General features: G+C 28.9%; 2 protein-coding genes across 5 annotated transcripts in view; both read right to left on the bottom strand.

Moving 5' to 3' along the window:
• LOC149884966 (uncharacterized) overlaps positions 1-23,609 on the bottom strand; it is a 748,071-nt gene that overhangs the window by 304,333 nt on the left and 420,129 nt on the right. The gene's annotated exons all lie outside the window — the stretch shown is intronic.
• LOC145186529 (interleukin enhancer-binding factor 2 homolog) lies at positions 1,792-19,893 on the bottom strand. Of its 4 annotated transcripts, XM_090095909.1 has the most exons (10): positions 19,806-19,854; positions 19,644-19,711; positions 17,837-18,125; positions 14,174-14,327; positions 14,025-14,090; positions 7,532-7,818; positions 7,334-7,398; positions 5,814-5,977; positions 2,061-2,265; positions 1,792-1,968 (listed from the first exon to the last, which is right to left on the bottom strand). In XM_090095909.1, exons 2-9 carry the CDS (start codon positions 19,670-19,672, stop codon positions 2,084-2,086), a joined length of 1,236 nt encoding a protein of 411 aa, XP_089952035.1. In that variant the 5' UTR covers positions 19,673-19,711; positions 19,806-19,854; the 3' UTR covers positions 1,792-1,968; positions 2,061-2,083. The 4 variants fall into 4 exon arrangements, with proteins under 4 accessions (XP_089952035.1, XP_089952036.1, XP_089952037.1 ...); XM_090095910.1 differs by lacking the exon at positions 19,644-19,711 and having other exon boundaries at positions 19,806-19,893; XM_090095911.1 differs by lacking the exon at positions 19,806-19,854 and having other exon boundaries at positions 19,640-19,711.

The following is a 23,609-nucleotide window of genomic DNA, read 5'->3' as shown; positions in this document are numbered from 1 at the left end:
CATTTGCCAAACGGCTGATAGGCTGAACTTGTCCTTGGGACAAAGAATAGCATTTTTGGGAGCTATTGCGAAGGAAGGAGGTGCTTTCTGTAGTACTATCTATACAAGTTTCTATAATGCCATAATGTTGTTACTCCTTGGTGAGAAAAATGTGAAAAAGGCAGAACAATGGCTTAAGCCAGGAGCTTTCCATCACACTAGATGGATGACAAACATTCTACATGCAGCTAAAATGTAAGCATTCAGTGAGTACTTAGGTTATGATAAAATTATGATTCAGAAGCTGCATCGCTTTTGCCTATTTACAAGCTTATTCTATGTAAAAGTTTGGTTGACATCTTCAAACGCCATAGGTGCTCCTATCAACGACCTACAGTTTTGGAAGAACATGCAAATGTTTAAAAAAATTCACCCAGGAGTAGCAGAAGCAGCTTTGATAGCTCAAACAAGACCCCTATGGTACCTAAGTGAAGAAGTTGCACCCTTTGCCCTCTTTTCAGGATCTGTGTCTACCCATGAAAAAAAGAAAATCGCTTCAACAATTCTGAAAAAAATAAACGATGAAATTATGGAAACTGGAGTGCTAGTAATGCCACAGATGAATCAAAACATGAAAGTGAGCTCTCTAATTGGAAAAATTTCCAGGCATCTTTTTGATCTTTTGAAAGTCAATACTAAGTGGCTTTCACTATACCCCGATGAATGGTCAAAAATTATGAATTTAACTACATATCTGGGATATTAAAGGACCTAAAAGTTGTCAACAAATTAGTTGAAAGGTCAGTTAAACTAGTTACTGACTTTAATTAAAGTCTAACACGGGATGAAAATCAAAAGCAGTGCCTTTTCCAAGTAGTGAAACAGCATAGAAGGAACATACCAAAGTTTGATAAAGTATCAATGTTAATGAAAAAGTAAAACTCTTTTTAATAAATATGTATGTAAATGCATGAATATAACTCTGTTGGACTTATTGGAACATCAGTTACCAAAATTTTCTTTTATAATGGAAATACATATTTTTACAATTTATACAGTTTTTATTTTATTATAATTTTTCATTTGTAAATTTTATCTCGCATTTCCAACTCTAAATATGTTTCAGTGAATTTGAATTTAATATAGAAACATTTTAATTTAATATCTGTAACATTGTTTCCAATTGATTAGTTATATACAAATAATAAGGAAATTAAAGTTTTCTATAACTTTGTTTTGTTACTCATTTCATAAACTAGTAATTACTTGAATCTCAAACATTTATTTTTTATTTTGCATAAAGGTCTAAATCAATTAATTATATCGTGTTCTAGTAGCAATTTTTATGTTTAGATTCATAGTTGTAATCAATTAAAAGTATTAATGTTCTGCATTATTATCCCAAATTCATGAATAAGATTAAACTTTAATAATTCATGATAACTTTAAAAGGCTGGTGGCAATGTTAAATCAGCAGGTATCGACCTGAAATTTGAATAATGATCATATCTTATCAAGTCAAATTACCAGGGAGCTCGTATTTTCAAAAAAAAATTTTCTGAACACCCTACTATTTGCAATATTTTAATTTACAGTCTGTTACCTAAAAATCATGTTTTCACGAGAAAAATCGAATATCTCTGTACGTTAAAGCCACACCCTAAATACTCAGGCGCACCCTGTTAACTGATCTCGATAAAATTTCGCACATTTCTTTCATTTGACATGGAGATTAAGAAGGTGAGAAGTTTAAAATTCCAAAATTGAAATTTAAGGGTTACTCTATCATTTATGTAATAAAAACACGCCATATATGTAAAAAAATTAAAATCGTAAACTTCTTCGCATACATACCAAAGATAACAAATTGCTTAATGGTATATATAAATATTACAAGTTCCTATTCGCAATATTATTACAAGGTCTTATTTTCAAAAATGCAGATTGGAAGTATGAGACATGAGGAAGCAATCAGACATGAAAACCAGTCTAAACAAAAAAAAAAGACTGTTCAAATTTCAACAAACAAATGTGATTTAAGCGACGTTGAAAATAAATTTTTGAAAAGCTTTATCACCAACCAATTTCAAGTCAACAATGTTCTTCAACTTTCCATTGACAAAGGAAAATTTTCGTCCTTCGCATCAGATTCTGACTCAATTTTATGTTCTTCTTTATTGTATGCAGGCTGGCCAGGTGTGACTATTGTTCCGCCCCACGAGGTAATATCTGTGTCTAAAGCTACAACAGGATGACCTTCTATGCCTAAAACTTCGTTGATAGCCCCTAAAAACATTTTTTATTTTTTAACAGCGAGAATTCTTTAAAGTTGCTAATAACTACTAGTTATAACCACACGAGAAAACACATAGCATGCACCTGAAAATACTACAGAAAAACATAAAACTCTCAAACTAATAATCACCCGAGAAATCGCAAAGCACCCGAGAACACAGAAAAACATTGGGCAGGATTTACAAAATGATAACCAGACGTCCTACATTTACTCAGGATGATCAAAAAACTGCAAAAACTCAATAAAACGTGATAAAAATTGTAAATAAACATATTTTATGTGAAAATAATAGTTTTTTGGGTCAAAGACTCCAAATTTGTTAACAAAATTATTTTGTACGCGCACCTTTGACGTGTACATTGCGTGAATACACCTTCACGCGCGCGTAAGGTTTGGTTGTACGTGTTAAACTAAAATTTTAGAATATTTAAGCCAATACACAACATCTTGGTACATTACTCTACATGATATTTGTATAACAATGGTTTTTAAAGGATGTTGATACATAAAAATAATTTTTTTTTTCAGATTTGTTATACTTCATTATTTATCTTACAATCATTGTAATAACTTCGTCTGGTTTTCCTAGATAATTTTTATGTTTTCTAAAATTTGTTATTTATTTATTCTAACTCTCCTATACATTCTCAGAACATACCAAAATTAGTTTATGTAACATGGAAATACTACGCAGTTTGTGTGCAGTAAGAGGCATAACATACCAGCCATAAAAACTCACTTTAAGTTTAGCTGTTTTAGTGGAAGTATAAATCTAATTCATCGTTATTAATGGGATATCCACAAGATATGGTTATGAGAATATTATGCAATCTTATGATCACAATCAACATAATTTCAGAAAAAACCTTATGATTTTTAAATGCTTCTCATAGAATTACCATCATTTATTTCAGCTACTACTTTTGATATTGTTATACCATCTATATAAAACACAGCTTTAGATATATTAATGGTAGCAGCTAAAAGCAGAGAAAAAAAAATTTTTTTCTAGGAAAGTATTTAACTTTCTCCACTAAATAAATATATCGTGCAAGAAGATTATAAATTTGTCCAAGTGCTAAGCTTCTAATCATTTAGTATTGTTTATCACTAAGGTCATATTCACTTCTAACTCATATTTAAAGGAAAGGTTTTATCCAAAGTGTCTAACTTATTTGATCTGTAAAACAATTGACTTTTTTTAAAAAAATGTACTTTTTTCAGACTAAAAATAGTGTATGATACACCTAGTTCTTTTACTTTTTCTCTTGCTTTGCTCTCCAAGACCCAGCCATCATTTATGGGGTTTTCCAGAACTAAAATGGCTACTTTTATTGGTCATAAGATTTTCTTGAAGTGATTGATATTCTTTTTCTATAAATGAGTCTTAATTTCTACCACACTGTTTTAGTTTTTTCTTCACTTTTGAAATAAATGTAGCTAAAGTAACCTTTACTTTATTTATGTTCTCTTTACTAATTTCTTCAGTTTTATTTGATTTCGTTAAGTTAATAGTTCCGTAATCATAAGTTATCCACTCTTAATTCATATATATTCGGGATAAGATCTAATCATTTTGTTGTTATTGTTTTTAAGAATCGCCAAATTAACAACATCATCAATATATATCAGAAACATTTTTGAGTACTTCATATAATTTTAAACTTTAGATTATTAAACATTTTGTTATCATTTCTTTGATAATTATCACATTAAGTTTCCTATAATGTTTAAGTAAATAATGTTACTTGTATATTACAGGAAATACTGAAGTTGTTAAGTAAAGTTATTTCAATTATGTAGTACTTAGCAAATAATAAATCATTACTCAAAATCAACAATAAACATTTTTACAAACTTCTAAATAGCATATGATGACAAAGCCATGTTTCTTGAGTTAAGGGAGACCAGGGCTAGTTGGCTACAGTTTTAGTTTTTGAGCTCTGTGCATTTCTGAGTGAACATTTTTGTGGATATCAAATTGCAGTTCAAGAGAATATGAACTTGGCAAACATGTTCAAGCGTCAAACATTAAAAAAAAAATTAGTGGCCTGAAAAGGGCCTCCAAAAAAGAAAAAAATATGTGTCAACTTACCCTGGCCCAGGGTAAGTTGCCTATACTCTCATGGTAAGTTGGCACACCATATAAGAAGAGAATAATTTAGCAACATTAAGCATCTATTTCACACGCATCTTTTAAATGAAAACTCTTAATAATTTTTATCCAACAATATTTTTTTAAATTAACTTTTATTGTCCTTAAGTCGATTGAGTAGATTTTTCATCTATAAAAATAGCATCAACAGCATTTTTTGTAACATTTTTAGAATTTACAGGCCTGTCTACTTTTCTTTTATAATTTCTCATGTCTGTAGATCTGTATTGTTACATAGCTTAAGTGAATTTACGGCTAATTCAAAAAGTTGTAAGTTGGCACATGTTGCCAACTAGCCTGGCGATCATTGTGCCAACTAACTAACCCCAAAAGCTTTTTGCTTACAAAATGGCTTATAAATCCCCAAAAACGTGAGATATTGAGAAATACAAAATGTGACTGTTTAGAGTGAACCATGCAACACCTATATCTATTCTAGTTTACTTGTAGCTAATGCTATTGCTTTTTAAAATTGAAAAAGTAATACAGTTAAAAAAGTTACAAAATTAGTAAAAAAACACAAAAGTCGCTATAACTTCTATGCACATCCACTTATAGCCCTGATACAACACTGAAAAATGAATTAGTTATGTGGGAAGGTTCCATATGAATTTTGGAAATTTTAGGTGGAAAATTCCAAAGTTAAACACAGTGTGCCAACTTAGCCCTGTAACCAACTAGCCCTGGTCTCCCCTACACAAGTAAAAAATTCAAATTCAAAAAACACAAATGCCAATGAGTCCATAAAAACCTTGTTTTCCACCATTTTCATTTGTTTTGATATAATAAACTACTGTTAAAAAATGACGGAAAACAAGGTTTTTATGGATTCACTAACATTTGTATTTCTTTAATAACTCTATATACCGCACCAATCCCTCTATATTCTAAAAGTAAAAGTGTTAATTAACTGAAAAAAAAAAAAAAAAAAAAAAATCAGTGGAACATTTTTTTTAGCTGATATTTAAAACTAAAAAGTATTTATATATTCTATATTATTTTAGAAAATTCTTCTAATTTGAACAAAAAAAATCAGATTGGAATTTTTTTTTCTCAATATATTTGAAATATATAAAGTTAAAAGATTATCTAAAAGTAGATATAGACTTTTATTTAGATTAAAAAGCCTCCATTTTTACTAAATAAAAGCCTCTCATTTTTCAGATTTCTTTGAAAATAATGTTAAAATTTTTAACTTCTTTTAACCATAAAATAGTTTTATGTAAAAACTGTTTTTACTTTTAAATAAATAATTATTGTAATTTAATATTATTAAAAAAAGGGCACTATATTTACAAAAAAGTTGTGAGAAGTCTATTGTCTTTTTTTGTTGTTTTGAGTCACTGTGCAACGTATTAAAATATGAAAGAAAATCTGAAATACCATGACAAAGTGCTCTGATAAGCGTTTGTGCAGTGAGACAAAGCATATCTTGTTCCTCAAGAGAAAGAACGCTGTGTGCACGAACTTGACCACTCTCACAAGGGTCGATGACTCCGAGAGATCCAGGTAAAAATAAACCTGCTGCAAGTAGTTGCAGAGAGCGTCTAAACAGTTATTTTACCAAAATTTAAAAATTGTTGACAATTAAAACTTCTTAAGTGTAATGTTTATAGAGAAAAAAATCTAATAGCGAATGATCAAGTTCATACTTTCAAGAAAAATTAACAAAATTAACAAAAATTTAACAAAACGAAATAACGTGGTAAATAGAAAAAGCACGCAGTGCTGATTACACATGTATTCTTTCGTTTTTTTTTTTAATTAAAAAGTAAAAAAGTAAAAAAAAAAAAAATTTTAAATTTAAAAGTTAAAAAAAAAAAGACTAAAAAACTAAATTAGACATTTATGCAAAATTGCATCATGCCCTATAATTATCGATGGCCTGTAGATTGATTTATAATGAAAAGTCATGTTTCTATTTATCCTACTTTTGGTATTTCTAATATCAACCACTACTAACCACTCTAATTTTACCCCGCTATCTTAATTGGATTTCAAAGCCTTTTTCTGTCTAAACAACTCAAGATCAAGATCAATGTTTTAATGATTACCAAGAGAAAAGGACAAAATCGTTGAATATAAAAAAATATCCAAAATCAAATTTACTGGAACTTAAAATTCAGACAGTTAAATGGCATAAAATGTGAATAAACTATTTCTTTTTTTTTTAAGGAACCTACTGAAGCTGGAAACTGCTAGTTAAAAACTAGCAGTTTCATAGTGCCTGTTTTTAACTGTTTAAAACTGCATTTTTATACTTTGTTAAAGGCTTTTGTGGAGATCATACCTCTTTTTTTGTCGAAGCTGCACGTTTAACAATTCTCCATGTTTTTTTTTACTCTCATTTTAAATGATTCCAGACATGAGATAGTTCCAGTTTTCTGAACAGAATATTTTTTATTGCAATCTCTCTATTTACATCAGCAGAAAGTTTTGAAGACATTTCTACTTTGGAGTGAGATAAATAAAACTTTTTTTTTAAATCAGCCAATAAAAAAGAAGAAAATTTAAAACTATTACTAAAAATCTTAGCAAAATATTTTTAAAAGACTATAACGCTGAGAAATGATTTGGAAAACATGAATCTTTTTTTAAACAGAACCTTGAATCAAAGCACAGTCCATTTGCCAATCAAATTGATTCATAATATTATAATTTAAAAGAGAGAAATTTTTGATGATGCTAATTTAAGAATTAGTAAACTTTGCATTTTATGCTACAAAGTAAAAGATTGTTCTTATACAAATTTAATGAAGACTTTGTATGAGTCTCTGTGTGTATGAAGACATTTTACTGTATACTATTCTTGACTCCTACATTAAACTAAGTGAAAACTTATCTAAAATAAATGACAATAAATTTACAGAATTTAATTGATTTTAATGAAAAAGTTAACTTACCTAAATGCAACATTTATTGGAAGTGGATCTCTTGTGTTTGAAGGTAAAGTTGCACTCTTGAAAGCCTGCAATAACAGAAACTTTCAACAACAACAAAATATAAAAAATTCTACAGAAGATCAGAAATATTATGGAACAGTTATCAAGTGTTCACAGATAAAAACTTAAATGTTTAACAAGAAAAACCTAATTTATTACAAGCAAATCTATAAGCCAAGGAGTAAGACCACTCAGTCCAGGATATCTCTTCTTTAGATCCTTTAGTAACCTCACAAGTACACGAACAGTTGTATGAGAAGCATTTTCCTCAAACCATCTAGCATGACGAATTGTTGCTAATGCACCTTCTAGTAGCTTAACATCAACATGTTTTTCTGAATCCACTTCAAACAAATTTTTAGGCAATGTAGTTACCAGGACTCTAACTAGTGCACCTTCACTGGAAGTTGTGTTAAACCCACCTTCGTTTGCTTGTGTAGGAAAGTCTAGAAGAAAGATTTCTTTATCAAAATAATCAGAATAAGAAGAATTTTAAATCAGAATAAGAAGAATTTCAAATCAAAAGAAGAATGAAAAAGGTCATAATTCAAAATTATCATTTAATAAGAGTAGAATGAAAGAAGCAAACTTCAAATTTGAAGTGTGACTAAAGCTAATGCATAAAGCAAACTTCGATGTAAGTCATACATAAAACTGGCAAAAATTTGCCCTGACTTCAACCTAGAGTTGAAAAAGCAAAAATATTTTTAATGCAATAAGCAGACTTGAAAATTCTGAGCGGAATACAAGAAGCAAGTTTGACCTGAAATCATACTTAAAAACGTGGATGTTACATTGTGAAAGTATGTTTGTCAATAAATTCATTACAGAAAACTCATTAATATCATTGTAAAAACGTGTGCTTTTTAAAACATCCTGTGTGTGTATGCTATGATACCATTATAAATGTTTATTAACATTTTGAAATGTCAAACATTCTAGCATTATAAAATCCTAACATCTAGTTAAGATATATACTTTTAAGATAATAGACAACCTTGTTGCCTAACTGTAATATGCCAATTCAACAAGGCTGTCAATTATTTTGTAAGGCATATTATCTTTATTATAAGCATGCACTTATATATGATACAGTATAAAAATAAATTCTATTTAGTAATAAACAGCTCCAGTTATACAAACAAGTGATAAGTGTAAAAGTAATAAACAAGAATTCATTCGAAAAGTAGTTATAATAGTATTACAATATTAAAAAAATATATTTAAAAACATTCATATATGAATCAGTGTAAGATGCATTTTAGAGGAAGAAGAAATATACCAAATCACATACCAAGGTTTATTAATGACAAAGCCAATCCTTTAGAAGTCTACAAGAATATAGAATTTAAAAGACGATACAGTTTTACAAAAGAAATTTTTGTAATACTAGCAAATGGCATTATTAACGACAATACAAACAATTGAGGTCACCCTTTTTCACCTGTACAACAACTAGCCAATGTATTTTGGTTTTATGTCACTGGTTTATTCTAAGTGAGTAAATACTCAAGAAAAAGTATCAGATAATGGAATCTTCTTATCATAGATTTTATATTTCTTTAAATAACATCATAGTATAACAACAAAATATACTCAAATAACAATAAAGAACTTTATTTAAATTGTTGTACTTTGATTTAAGTATACTCTTTTAAAGAGTAATATAAAAGATTTGGAGGAACTGAAATTTATCAGTCAACAGTTTGTCAAGTGTAATACATAAAGTTTCAAATGAAGCTGATTCTATTCTATAAAGTTGGTGAATTAAAGTGTCACGTATACGTGGTAAAAATCACGTAGATAAACGTGATTTTTACCACGCATTCATTTATGAGTATTCTAATAGCTATGAACCTCATGGGAATTAGAAGTTGTATATATAGATACGATTTTATGTAGTAGAAAGAAAAAATAATCGCTGATACTGTGTTTATATTAATGTTTGTTTTTAATAAACCAATACGAGAATGCAACAGATTCTTTAATAATTCAGCAGAGGGGCCCATCTGCAAAACGCGCTAAGTCACAAAAAAAAAAAAAAAAAAAATGAGTTAATTACATTTCTACATTTTAGATACTGAAATCTATAATCTGTTTAAATATTAGATCTAATAAAAGACTCTAGGTCCTAAAAATATTTAGGGAAAATATCACAACATTTTCAAAACACGTTAAGTCAAAAAGGGTTACAGCTGCAAAACGTTCTAAGTCCGCAGCTAATCAAATGGCTTTATGATTTTTTAGCAACCAATAAAAGAAGTGTTTATATTAAAATTAGCGCACTTTTTGTTAGCGCTTCAAGTTTTATTGAATATTCACATAGAAAAAAATGACTGAAATTACAGAAGGTTTTATAGCTGTTGGAGAAAAAGCAAGCCACCGTCTTACTAAGGGTAACGCAAGGAAAAGAAAACAAGTTGAAAGGTAAGTAGTGTATTTTTATATTATGAATGTTAAAAGTTTTATACAAACAGAATCATACAAATTTATCTTATATATAGAAGATAAATTTGTATGATTCGGTTTATATATACATATAAATGTTAGTTTACATTTTAATTTTTAGGCATGGACCAAAACCACCTTCAAAACACTCTTGCCAACATGACCACAAAACGACATACAAATGTTCTGAAATAAAAAATACTGACCTCTACCTTTTTAATGCTCATTTTTATAATGCTATCAAAAAATGTGACCAAGAAAAATATATACTAAAGTTTTTGTCTGTTCAGAAAAAACAACGATCTAGAAAAAAAGAGCAATTTTATCCTCAAAAAATGAGAAATAGATCTAATTGTGAGATTAGTTATTTTATGGAAAAAGAAAACAGACAAATAGTGCATGTTTGTAAAGACACTTTTCTAAAATGCTTACATGTTGGTAAAACTTGTGTTCAAAATATTGCAAAACATTTCTTTAAACATGGTAATCCTAGAAAAGAAAATAGAGGTGGTGATAAAAAGAGCCACAAACTTAAGGATAAGCGAAAGGCTGTGATAGAATTTATAAAGACCCTTCCTGGAAGGGAGAATCATTATAGTAGAAAGAAATCTATAAAACTTTATCTACCATCAGAGCTTAAAAGTATTAAAACAGTATGGAAAGTGTATGCAGATAAGGAACCTAATCTACCAGTGACATGAATTTTTCTGAAAAATTTTTATAAGCAACTTTAATTTAGGGTTTGGTTCTCCTAAATCAGATGCATGTTCATTTTGTGAAAGAATTCGAAACCAAATAAAGATTGAAAATAATTTAGAAAAGAAGAACAGTTTAATTACTGATTTAGTTGTTCATAAGTGTAGAGCAAATGCATTCTATGATCTTTTAAAGGAGCAGAGAGATGGTTTAAAAATTATTTGCTTTGACCATCAACAAAACCAAGTCATTCCTAAAGTTCCAGACCAGCAAGCTTATACAGTAGACAACTATACATATACAACTTTTGTGTTGTAGAAAACAAAAATAACGGATCATTAAATCCAGATAATGTGTTTATCTATACTTGGAATGAGAATGATTTCAAAAAGAATAGTTCTTCCTGTTCCAGTGCAGTATTTGACAAGCTCTGCAATACAAACATGGATGGCATAGACACTGTTCGTTTAGTTTCTGATGTATGTGGTGGTCAAAATAAAAATGTTGCTTTAATTTATATGGCAGGGTTCTGGTTGTTAAGACATGCACCAACATTAGTAAAAACAATTGAACTTTTGTTTCCTGTTCGAGGACATACATTTTTGCCTTGTGACCGTGTATTTGGAACTTTAGAAAAAAAGCTTAAAAAGATTGAGCGAATATATTCCCCAGAAGAGTACTATAATGTTTACAGTACACAGGGAAAAGTCAAAATTGCAGAAAGAGACTGGAGTGTGTTAGATTTTAAATCAGTATCACTAAGAGTTTTTAAAAAACCACTGCCAATCAAAATTCAGGAAAATAAACGCTTTTTTATCACAAGAGGATCACTTAAAAATATTAAAGTCCAAGGAGAACCAAATTTTAAATTTTTTCTGAACAGTCCTCAGATTATAACAAAGAGAGGGCATGACTGTTTTTCTTGTCCATCTCAGATTCAGAAAGGAGTCCCAGTTGCTGATGCTAAAAAGAAAGATATCAAAAGTTTAATTCTTGTGCATGCAGGAGTGAACTGGGAGCAGGATAATCGTTTTAATTTTTTAAAAAGGATTGTTATTGATTCTTTAACAAAAGAACGCCTAGAAGATGAGGAAGATAATATATGCAGTTGTCTTGATGAAGATGCTGCAAGCAGACATGTTTAACTTTTTGTTGTATTTCAAATTTTGTTTTATTATTGATCAGTTTCTAAATAAAAACAATATTTTGTTTTTCCCTTTGTTTTATACTTCCTTTTCCGTTACCTTATTTATAGTGTAATAATTAAAAACCTATAACTCGCGCAAGTTAAATAAATCAAAATATTTCAATGCTTTTTAATAAACTAACAAGCCATGAGAATTTAACCAAACATTTTCAAAATAATCTAAGTCCAACTGAGATTATCTAAATAAGCTAAGTCCATATTTCAAAAAGGTTTATTTCGAGATCCTGTAAAGTTGCATTTTTTTTTATGCTCGTGATTTTATAGTGTCTATTTAATGATACAAATTTAATGAACACAATTTTTTTTGGAGCGCTAATTAGGCGTGGGGCAGTTTTCCTTTGATTTCTGAAAACCAATTTACTTGGACTTTAGAGCGTTTTGCAGATGGGCTCCTCAAGTTTTCATGCAAAATTTCATGCATGTTTTTTTCAAACTTTAAAATTTTCTTTGATGAAAAATATATGTACTTATCAAAATTTATCTGGATTTTTCCAAACTCAAAGACTTATTAAAGCAGAGCACATATTCCTTTAAAAAAATCTTGATGGAGAAAATACAGAATTGTTTTGAAATAGAAAAGGAACTGCCAGATCATTTTTGGCCCTTTAAAAGAAATTTTATCTACTTGTGTTCAATGGCTTGGAAATGTTTATGTTTTACAAACTTTTGCTAACTCAGCTATTATTAAACATACTTTATAAGCTCGTCAACATGTCCATGTTATAGGTGATTCTGGCTATCCTTGCAAACAATATTTAATGACACCTTTTTCTAACCCAAGAAATGAAAGTGAAATCTGATACAATTACAGTTTGAGAAGTACACATATCAGCTAAATGTTGTTTTAGTGTTTTAAAAAAACAAGTTCCTAACCCTAATATTCCCTTACAAACAAAACTGCAAAGTAATACCCTGTTTTATGCTACACAAAATTATCCTTCTACAAAATGATCAATGGGAATGCAATGAAACACAAAAAAGCAATCAGGAAGATGGTATTAAATTAATAATTTATAACAATTATTTTTGTATTAGCTATTTCTATTTGTTTTGCATTAACTCTTTAATCAAAATTGTCAATTACATTATAATGGCTTTTTGTACTTTTTTCAGAGAGAGAGAGAGATATCTTGTTTAACACTGTTCTTTTTCATTTTTTAATGAATGAGATGCTCTATCAATGGTTCCATAAAGGTTTTCTTTTCTGTTTCTATAAGTGACCCAATAATTTCAAGAGCCATTTCTATATGTGATCTCCATTGACTCATTTGGAATTACCAAGATGACCATTTATCTCTTAAATATCTAAAACATTAGTTCATTGAGTGTTTGTCTATAAAACCTAATCTTAGTTTTTTGCTTTCATTTCATTTCAGCATTTCTTTACTTATTTTTTATCTCTTTTAACTCTAATGCTTTGAGTGTTGAATAATTGTGTTAGTTCTTCCTAAAAAGTTTATTTTTATTTTTAGGGAGACACCATCTGTCTTTTTTTTTTCTTCCATCTCTTTATAGTCTTTTATTACATTTATCAGAAGTGATTTTTCTTGTTAACTAAAAATTTGTTTTTTTATTCAAATTTTTTTTTGAATTTATTTAGCACATATTTAAAAAATCAGCAAAACATCTTAGGTGGATGTGCATTTAGAAATTTATTGTCTTTTATATGATAAAAACTTCCATACTTTCTATATTTTTGCTCTTTCTTTGTTTTCCATGTATTTTATTTCAAATGGAACCTGTTAAAAACAGAGAAATCAAGAGATATTGATCACCAAAATGGTACTTATGAGGTCACCAAAGTGGTATATAATAAGATCACCAAAAAGATTACAAGATTAATAATTGTATTTATGGCCAACCTTTGCTTACTTAAGAGTGAGGGTTTGGATCTGAAAGTTTCAAAGTGAATTTGTTCTTGGTAATGACTAACACATAACAGACTGCTTAATTTTTTTTTACAATTGTTAGTTTTTTACTTAATTGTATATTATACAAATTTCAATATAAAATGTTTCAGCAAAAAATTCTTCCTGTAAAAGAACTCTTGCCGATAAACACCTTGAACTCAATGCCTTTTACTTTTTTCAAGTTTGATTTAAGCAAGTACTTGAAGTTTTCAAGTTTTGTTTAATCAAGTCTGATTTGACAAAATCTAGCTTTGAAATTCAAGCCCAACTTCATTTAAGTTCACTTCTTGCATTCCACCCTAAGCCTTTAAATTATACTTTAAGTTGTCAAGCTGCAAAATGTTGAATAAAAAATACGTTTTAAAAAATTATATCTTGCACTGATAAATACCTTCATCAGGAGCTTGTCCTTTCAACCTGTCTTGAACTACTATAGCCAGATTTTCAATATCTGAAGCTAGAAAAAAAAAACAAATTATAAAAAAAAAACTAGATAAAACCTGTTAATGTCCATCAACAGATAAAATTTTAAAAAATTACCTGTTGGTGTATCTTTCAATATAACTACTAGGTCTGCAACTGGATGACCAGACAGCATTGTTCCTTTTTTGTATGATCCCACTGCTCGAACTTCATCAATAGGAATATTTAAGCCAACGGAAGAGAGGATAAGACTTTCCACAACAACTTCAACCTAAAGTAAGAACAAATTCACAAAAGTTTTGAGATAAATGTAAAAATGAAAATTATTATATCATTAATCTAAATAATGTAACTCTAAATTAAAGAGATTAGCATGAAGATAAGTAGAATAGTTGATCAAAAATTGGATTTACTTGGTCCTAGTTACAAACTTATAACTAGGTTTAAGTGAACATAATATTACACAATTAAAAAACTACGTCAAACTAAAATCAAATTCACTACAAAATGTATTTAATATAAAACACACACACACACACACACAAACACACATATATACATATATATAAAAAACTTTTTTAAATGATGCTTTTATACATCTTCAATATCTTATCAATTTGTAATGTTGTGAAACTGAACAGTTTTTTCTAAAATATGGTACTTTGAATAGGTTTGAGAAAGTTGTTACCTAACCTTGTATTAAATTATAAATTTTTTTTATACACAACACAGAGCCTGCAGTTGTCAAAGCTAATTTTTGTTGGAATTGTGTAAAAATACAATGCAAATCTTGATAAATAGAATCTGCCTCAGAGCTCTTGTGCAAGTGTATTTATTCTTCTTAAAATTCTCAGCCTGGCAAAAGACTTAAGGGAGACCTTCCAAAACATTTTCATCATTTAAAAAAGTTTTTTAAATGCTATCTCCTATACCCAAGATCTGAAGTATTTCCACACTAGAGGAGATATAACTCATCATTTCAAAAGACAAGATCTAATTGCACCTATGCAGCATCTCCTGCCTCTGCTCTTGTTATAGGTTTGACTAGTTATATCTCAAAAAATTTCTAGAATGTTTAAGCCTTTACTACAACTAATTTTTGCAGATTTGGTTGAATAGATGTTCTTTTAATGATGCTCACCTTTGAGAGGTGATTATTACTCAGATTCAAAATTTACACAAAATTATCAAGCATGCATAAGAAATAATTTTTATCTGAAATGACTTATATATAAAAAAACAAGAATTAACTTATATCAAATTAAAGAATTTCATATGAACTAAATCTGCATATAGCTATAAACTACATGAGCTAAATCTGTACATACATATATATTACATATGAGCTAAACCTACATATATGTACTTACATACATACATACATACATACATACATACATACATACATACATACATACATACATACATACATACATACATACATACATATATACATGCATACATACATACTTACAAACATACATTCATTCATGCATGCAAACATACATACATACATACATACATACATACATACATACATACATACATACATACATACATACATACATACATACATACATACATACATACATAGCAGACATCATTTATGACATTTAAAACTTCTGGGGGGTAGGGCATTAAAACTTCTGGGGGGTAGGGCAAAGTTAAAAATATTTTGCTCAAAAATCATTATTTTTTAACCATAAAAATGTTGATAAAAGAACAATTGAAACAATTTGTAATAATTGCCACAGAAACCTAAATGACCTCAACATGAACAAAGTGAAGTACCTGGGGAACTGGATAGAGAAGATATCCAAGGTAAAATTCATGTAAACCTGTTTTGTTGCTTTTATTACTTATTATTACTTTCTAGTTAATACTTTGAAACGAATTTTCTTAACTAAAAATAAGGTATTGAGAAAACTGAAAGTATTTTAATAACACATGTGTTTAATAGAACATGTCTTATTAAAAAACGTTCAGTTTTCTCAATATATGTATAGACTTAAAATGCAAGTATATAATAAAGCTCATCACACTTAAATGTACATTTAAGTATACATACATTATGGCATTTAAGTATATTGTATATGTACACACAAGTATTGTATATAACTTATACAATACACATATATACATTTACATTATACTCAAATGCCTCAATGTATGTCATACTTACACTATAATATATATATATATATATATATATATATATATATATATATATATATATATATATATATATATATATATATATATATATATATATATATATATATATATATATATATATATATATAGGTTTAGACTGTCATGAGACAGGTTAGTTTTATCCTACTGATAAAGTGTTGTTGCAATAGTAATTCTGCTCAGTACGAGAGGAACTACAGATTCAGACAATAGGCATTTGCACTTGCTTGAAAAGACAATGGTGCGAAGCTACCATCTGTTAGATTATGACTGAACACCTCTAAGTCAGAATCTGTGCTAGAAAGCAATGATTATTACCTCTGGATAATCTTAGGCAAACAAGAATAGAGCTTTGGCTTGTTTGTCTCAATACACTGAATCTAAGAAAAACCAACGATGTGCTACAACTATCAAAATCTAAAATTTTCAGAGATAAATCCTATGCAGACGACTTAAACAAGAACGTGGTATTTTAAAAAGTAGAATAGCCTTTATGCTATGATCTTTTGAGATTAAGCCTCTGTTCAAACTTAATTTTATATACATTACTTATAGCATAAGTATGACATACATTTCATGCATATGCATAAGTTATATAATACATGTATATACATGTATATTGTATATATAAACAATATACTTAAATGCCATAATGTGTCTCATACTCAAATGTACATTTAATTGTGATTTATTATTATCATCATCAAATATTTCATATTTATATTGCTTCACATAATAAAATTGATTGTACCGATTAAATTTTTTTTACAATAAAATATTTGTCTATTTGTTTTTAAACAAAAATATTTCATTTTGCTTTATTTTAAAGGAGAATCAAAATTATACATACATACAAAAAAAAAATCTTCACTCTCTAAAGATAAAGTAGCACTGCAGCTGAAAGATAGAACTCTGTTTATTTCAAGTTGCTATGTTCCATGGTTTGTGAAAAGTTTTTTAGGGTTTCATGCTCCCTAAAATGATTTGAAAGCTCTCCAGACAGTCTAATTTTGAGAAATGTCAATGAGGAGATTGGAAATATTTCACTTCTGAAAATGGGACATCATACCTGGTATTTAATTCCCAACTCTGTGTATTGTCCTTAGAAGATGAAAAGGTTCCAGATGAAAAGGTTCCAGCTAAAACAAACCTACAAATACTGCAAGCTCTATTTGAGTTTGAAAAGCCAGAAAAAATTCAGCATTGTAAACCATCAAATATACAAATCAACCTGAGTTGATTTCTGAGAAAAGCTACCGTCTCTTTAAACACTTAAACAATTAAAGGGTAGATATAAAAGAATGGCTCAATAATAGCCTCAACACTAGCATAATGTCCATTGAATATCGACAAGGTCTGTGGTTCATTCAAGTCCCATTAAGAAGCTGTTAATGCTGCTAAGGGTGGTCATATTGAGTAATGGGTAAACTAAGTACAGTGCTTTTGTTTTATATGTTTGGATTAAGAAATAAAATAAACATTTGTTTAATAAAATGATATTTTTATTCCATAGTTCTAATTTACCACTGTCAACAAGCATGCGCGCGTGTGTGTGTATGTATATGATTATAAAACTAAGAAACTTACTTTTGATACTAAATTTTGTACAGAGCTTTGTTCAACAGTTGAAGGGGTTAGTTCTTGAATTTTCTTGACAAGTGCTTCACTAAGTTGTGTGTCCTCAAACTTTTCTGTTGCTCGACCAAAGTGAGAATCAGCCATCAGTGGATCAAATGAAAGATGAGTAACCATAATTTTATTTGGAGCACCTCGATGAGGTCCATTTGTACCCATTGGTCCCATTGCTCCTGGCCGCATTGCTGATCCATAAATTCCTATTGGAGGCCCACGAAATGCTCCTGGACGCATTTTACCCCTAAAGAAAATTTCAATTACTTAGAACATAAACTCTCAAAACCATTTCTAAAAATGAGAATTATCAATTCTCATTTTTATATATTTAATTGATTGGAAAGTAATGAAAAATGCTTTAATTAGACAATTATATATCAAGCTTTGTAGAAGTGTTCTCATAAAAATTATTAAACTTGTAATAGAGATTAATAGCTCAGAAAGTTAAGAACATACTGATCTATATTTTCAGCCTTTTTAAAAAAGGCTAAACAAGCCTTTTCAGTAAAGTCCACAACTCAAGGTTAAATGTAAGTGAAAAAATTATGTGAAATAAACAAACACATTTTGCTATCAAAACAAAAAAAAAAAGCAAACAATTAAATTCTTCTAATTAACAAATAAAATTTTTACCAAAATATTCTGTAACTTGTTACAATACGTTGTAATGATGTAAAACATAAAATTCCCCAAAAAAATAATTTTAGAAAATTTTAAAGTTACTTCCGAAAATGTAAGAATCATCAGGGCCCTAAAACATCGCTGTAATATTTCTCAATTCCTAGTTTTATCAGGCCTAAACGAAATCTATAATTTCCCCCCTTAATAAAGTTTTTTTTATATCCACATTTCAAATTAAGTTCATGGGTTTAATTTGATATTATTTGATAGTTGTGAGCTGATATCAGCCTGTATTTGCAGGATGATGTTGAAAATTGTTTGATTTAGTTAATGTTAACATCCATTTTCAGTAAATAATTAATCTCTTTTAAGCAAGATCTACTACCAAATCTTATTTAAAAAAGGGATGACTAATTTACTTTATCTTAAAAATCCTGCTCAGAATCTTCAGATAATGATTTGAGCATGGTATAAATTGAAGTTCAGTTCTTATCTATCTTATCTATATTAAGATTATTTAATGTCTTTTGATCATTTTCATCCTAAATTCCATTTTGTATTGAAAAGTGTTAATGCTTTAAGAAATATTTGAACCCTGATAGGGGTTTTTAAATGTAGCATGGTTATCTGATTCATATCTGATTCAATTTGAGATCAGTAATAGGAATTCAACTCATTTCATTTTAAAGAAGATTTTTTTCTATATGACAATAATATATCATACTACTATCATCTCTGTTAACTAAAACAGTCTAAAACCAGATTTTTTTGTAGACCAATGTAAATGATATTAATCACAAGTATTTGATGTAAAAATACAGCATTTCTGTGAGTAATTTGCAATTTACTTACATTTGCATAACTTTAAAAATACTCACAAATTGCATTTTTAAATGTTTAGTTAAACATTTAGGCTTAAAACCAACAGTGTAAAATCATGGATTGAATTGCAGCAAAAAGTTAATAATTTAATTGCAGCAAAAAGTTGATAATCCTCCTCTAATTTTGTAAATTTAAAAAAAAAAAAAAAAAATTCTACAATTTGAATCACTTTAAACTAATTTCAAATTTAAGTTTTTTTTCAATGAATTTTTTTATATCAAGTATATGAACACCGCAGGTATTGAATGGACATACATACTTTCTTGAAGTTTGCTTTGTTCTTGTCATTTAACAAAGTTATTTTTTAGTTTTTGTTTTAACTTAAATCTAAAGAGAAGCGAAAAAATTTAATTCAGCAAAAGATTATAAGCTAATCAGTCGAGTTGCCTTAAAGATTAGACAAAAACAAAATAGTACACACATCTTTTTATTGGACTCTTGACACGCGCCGATACGATCAACAAATTAAGTTACTAAAGTATTTGGAATTTTTCGTATTCTGTTTCAACGGGTCCGAAATTCTTTGCTTTTGAATTTGAGAATCTCTGAGATAATTTTAAACCGATTTTGATTATTTTAAGACGGAGTTTCTTAAACTTAGTCAGTGGAACCCTCAGGATCCATGGCATGCGTTCTGGAGGTCCATGAATCAGGCACGGAATAAGAAAAAATTACAGGGTGGAATTATGATCTTTTGAATGGGAAAATTTTTATGTTTTCAATTGATTGTTGATAGCATTGTTGTAGATAGGTGTTAGATAGGTGATAGGTGATAGGTGATAGATAGATGTTGTTGATAGCGTTGTTGTAGATAGGTGCAGTCCGATATCAAACAAAGGAAAAATGCAAATGAAAAGAGTTACTCATTATTCCAAAAACATGAACTTAAAGGTCAATTTTAATTATTGGTTTAGTTACAGGCTCTGCGACGAAATACTAGTGATCTTTTTTGTTTTGTTTATTACTTAAATTTAGCAGAACGTAATTTATGGACGACCCTAATAAAATATACTATTCTAAAATTCGATTTTAAAGGAATACTGGAATTTACTATTTTTATCTTTTTTATGGGATCTGACTATGAAGTACTGCGGTGTTATGCAGAAGTTCGCTGGTTATCAAGAGGGCAAGTTTTGAAGACTTATTCGAGTTACGCGTAGAAGTCTCGATATTTCTGAAAGATAAAGAACGCGCGAATCAAATTCTGGAAATTGAGAACTCAAAGACTAGTATACTTAGCCGAAGTTTTTAGTCATTTAAGCATTATAAACCTATCTCTTCAGACTCCTACTGTTACTATCGTGGATGCATCTGAAAAGTTAAAAGCTTTACTTGGTAAGCTACCACTTTGTAATCATGAAAATTTTATTAAAGATGATTTAATTTGCTTGAGATCCAAAGCAGTATTGCGAGCTGAATTTCATGCAAAGGATGTTTGTGATTTTTGGTGTAGATTAGGACAAGCTTACCCTCTCCTTGTTAAAGGAGCAATGCCCATATTAATTCTGTTTGCTATATTGTACCTTTGTGATTCAGAGTTCTCAGCATTAGTGTCAATAAAAAATAAAAAACCTTACTGGCTAGACGTCAAATACGATATGTGTTTTACGCTGTCGAAGACAATTCCTCCATTTAGTGTGCTTATTGAAAAGAAATTGTATTTTTGTGATACATTTTTAACCAGCATAATTTCAAGCAAACACTAATTTTGTTGTTGGAACCTGTCTTTGAAACTCTTGCATTTTTATTTCGAATTCAGAAAAGGCGATGTGAAACAATTACAATAAATCAATGAATTTTTAAAAAAGTTTTTAGTTTGAGTTAAATATTTGTTAATCATAATCTTAGGAAGAAAAAAACACACAATAATAAAGTTTTGAACGATTCAAACTTTTTATAGAAATGGCGCTACATCAACAATATATGAAAGTAAGTACCGAGAAAATATGAAAGTATGAAAGTAAGTACCGAGCAGATATCTTAATGGAAGAAAAATTCAACGGATTTAACGAAAGTTTTCAAACAGTTTTTTGAAATCTTTTGTTGTTACACCGTTAAAAATTTAAATTATTTTTTAGATTGAACTTATATGCTACCATTTACCAATTTACCAAACTATTTTCATCATTTAGCGTGGTCCCAGCAATTAAGAAAGTACTTAAATTTAAAGCAATTTCGTTTAAAAGAAAAGAAGAACAAAAATGCATTGGATAGTGGAAATATTTCTAGGTTTTTAAATAAGAAAAATGACTGATATATGTCCAAAGAAGAACTGTTACTCAAAATAAAGATCTTGGAAAATGATAAAAAACAAATAACAACCAAATCTTTGCACCTCCAGTGTCGAATTAATCAGCTGATTAAAAAAGAAGGACTAATTGTTGATGGTGGGACACACAAAGTTATGGAAGAATGCTTGATAGATAAAAATAACAATCCTTTCAATCAAAATTCCCCCCAATATTTATTGTGGGAACAACAAAAGTTTCTAGTCTCACGTAAAGATAAGAGGTCTATGAAATGGCACCCAGTTCTTATTAGATGGTGTTTGAGCATATATCTAAAAAGTCCTGAGACATACAAACATTTAAGTCAGTCAGAGTTTATGTACCTTCCATGTAAAAATACTCTTTTAAAATACATAAATTTTACAGATCCAGGATGCGGCTTTAATGCCGATGTTATCTCTCGATTAATTTTGAATGCTAATATTAAAAATTTAAAAGAACATGAAAAAAATGTGTCTTTAGTATTTGATGAGATGAAAATCAAGGTCTTGTATTCAGTACAACAACTGGTAAAATAGTAGGCCTGACTGAAATGGGTTCATTGAATGATGCTCTTGATGAGTTTAAAAACAAAATCGAAGGGAATAAAAGTGTTAATTGTACAACTTTGGCAAAGTATGTTATTGTGTTCATGGTAAGAGGAATAATTTCATCTCTCTGCTATTCATTTGGACATTTTGCGTCTAGTGGATTTAATAGTGATCAAATTTTTAATTGCGCTTGGGAAGCAACACGCATTCTTGAATGTATTGGGTTTAAAGTTCGCTCTATGGTAGCAGATGGTGCTTCCCCAAATCGTAAGTTCTTTCAAATTCATCATGCTGAGAATTACGAAAACGTTAAGGATACTACTGTGCATTGGACATGGAATATTTGGTGTTCAAGTATAGTTTTATTTACTACTTTTATGTAAACTAGCAAAAAAGCAACCCGTAATACGGGTTATGGTCGGTCTGTTAATTTATAGTGGCTGTTTTCCACAATTTAAAGTTGCAAAACCTTAACTATTACCCTTTTAGAAAAACGCCTTCAAATTAAAAAATATGCGGAGGTAAAGTAATTTACTAATTATTTAACATCGAGTAATTTACAACTGAAATAGGTCATATCAGTGTAAGGCAGAACCATTTTCCTCGACATTACTAAGTTCAAAACAATACGTTCTTAGTTATTGACACAAAATAATATTACTTCCTCATGCTTTAAATTGACGAAAAAGTAAAGCTAAATTCGTGTTATATTTTTAAAACGTGAACTTTAATTGATAAGATTAATATAAAGCGAACGTAAATTTTACATGAATTAATAATTCTTTGGCATCCCCTTGATACATGTTTCTTTAACACAGGAAATTGTTGTTAAAAACTTAATAAATTTATTCAAAATATCTGACCATTTGACTATTGCTATTTATGGCACTAATCTGACCATTTTTATATATGGCCTCTTTGTTTCAATAATTTTTAGTAAATGGTTATTTGCTACCATTTATTAAAAATTCCTTTTGTTACTCGAAATTTAACTCTCTTTAATAATTTGACACTAATAAAGGACCCCCCTTTCCCCGTTTTTGCCTTAATGGTGGTAAGGAGAATACATTTATCTTTATTAAAAGTTATCAAGTTTTTGATGAAGACCTTCTACCAGAATAATAAAATGTAAAACAATTATTTACATGTATAACAATTTTTTTCTTTTTAATATATATAAGAATTTTTTCTTTCCTCAAAAGTGTTGCAAATGCAAACTAAGATAATTAATTAATTTAAAACCTTACAAAATTTAAGTAACTCGATATTTGACAAATGCGCTAAACTACAACTATAACCCCCCCCCCCCCCGTTTAAAAAGATCCCCAAAGTTACGTAAAACAAATAATTAGAAATAAAATAGAGAAGATTTTTAAAAATTGAACTAATTGCATATATTTATATCAT

The sequence above is a fragment of the Hydra viridissima genome, unplaced genomic scaffold, assembly GCF_058129835.1.
Source record: "Hydra viridissima isolate aposymbiotic clone 2 unplaced genomic scaffold, HvirCarnegie_v1 scaffold_8, whole genome shotgun sequence".
Taxonomy (NCBI): Eukaryota; Metazoa; Cnidaria; class Hydrozoa; order Anthoathecata; family Hydridae; genus Hydra; species Hydra viridissima.
The sequence above is the reverse complement of the archived record's forward strand: the minus strand, read 5'-3'. Positions and strand labels throughout refer to the sequence as shown.

Excerpts from the sequence above, each read along its gene's own strand:
- LOC145186529 (XM_090095909.1), bottom strand. The coding sequence starts at position 19,672 with ATGACAAGAACAAAGCAAACTTCAAGAAA. Across the intron at positions 14,328-17,836 it reads TACAAAATTTAGTATCAAAA|GTTGAAGTTGTTGTGGAAAG; the intron begins GTAAGTTTCTTA and ends TTCTTACTTTAG. Across the intron at positions 7,819-14,024 it reads AGGACAAGCTCCTGATGAAG|ACTTTCCTACACAAGCAAAC; the intron begins GTATTTATCAGT and ends TCTTTCTTCTAG.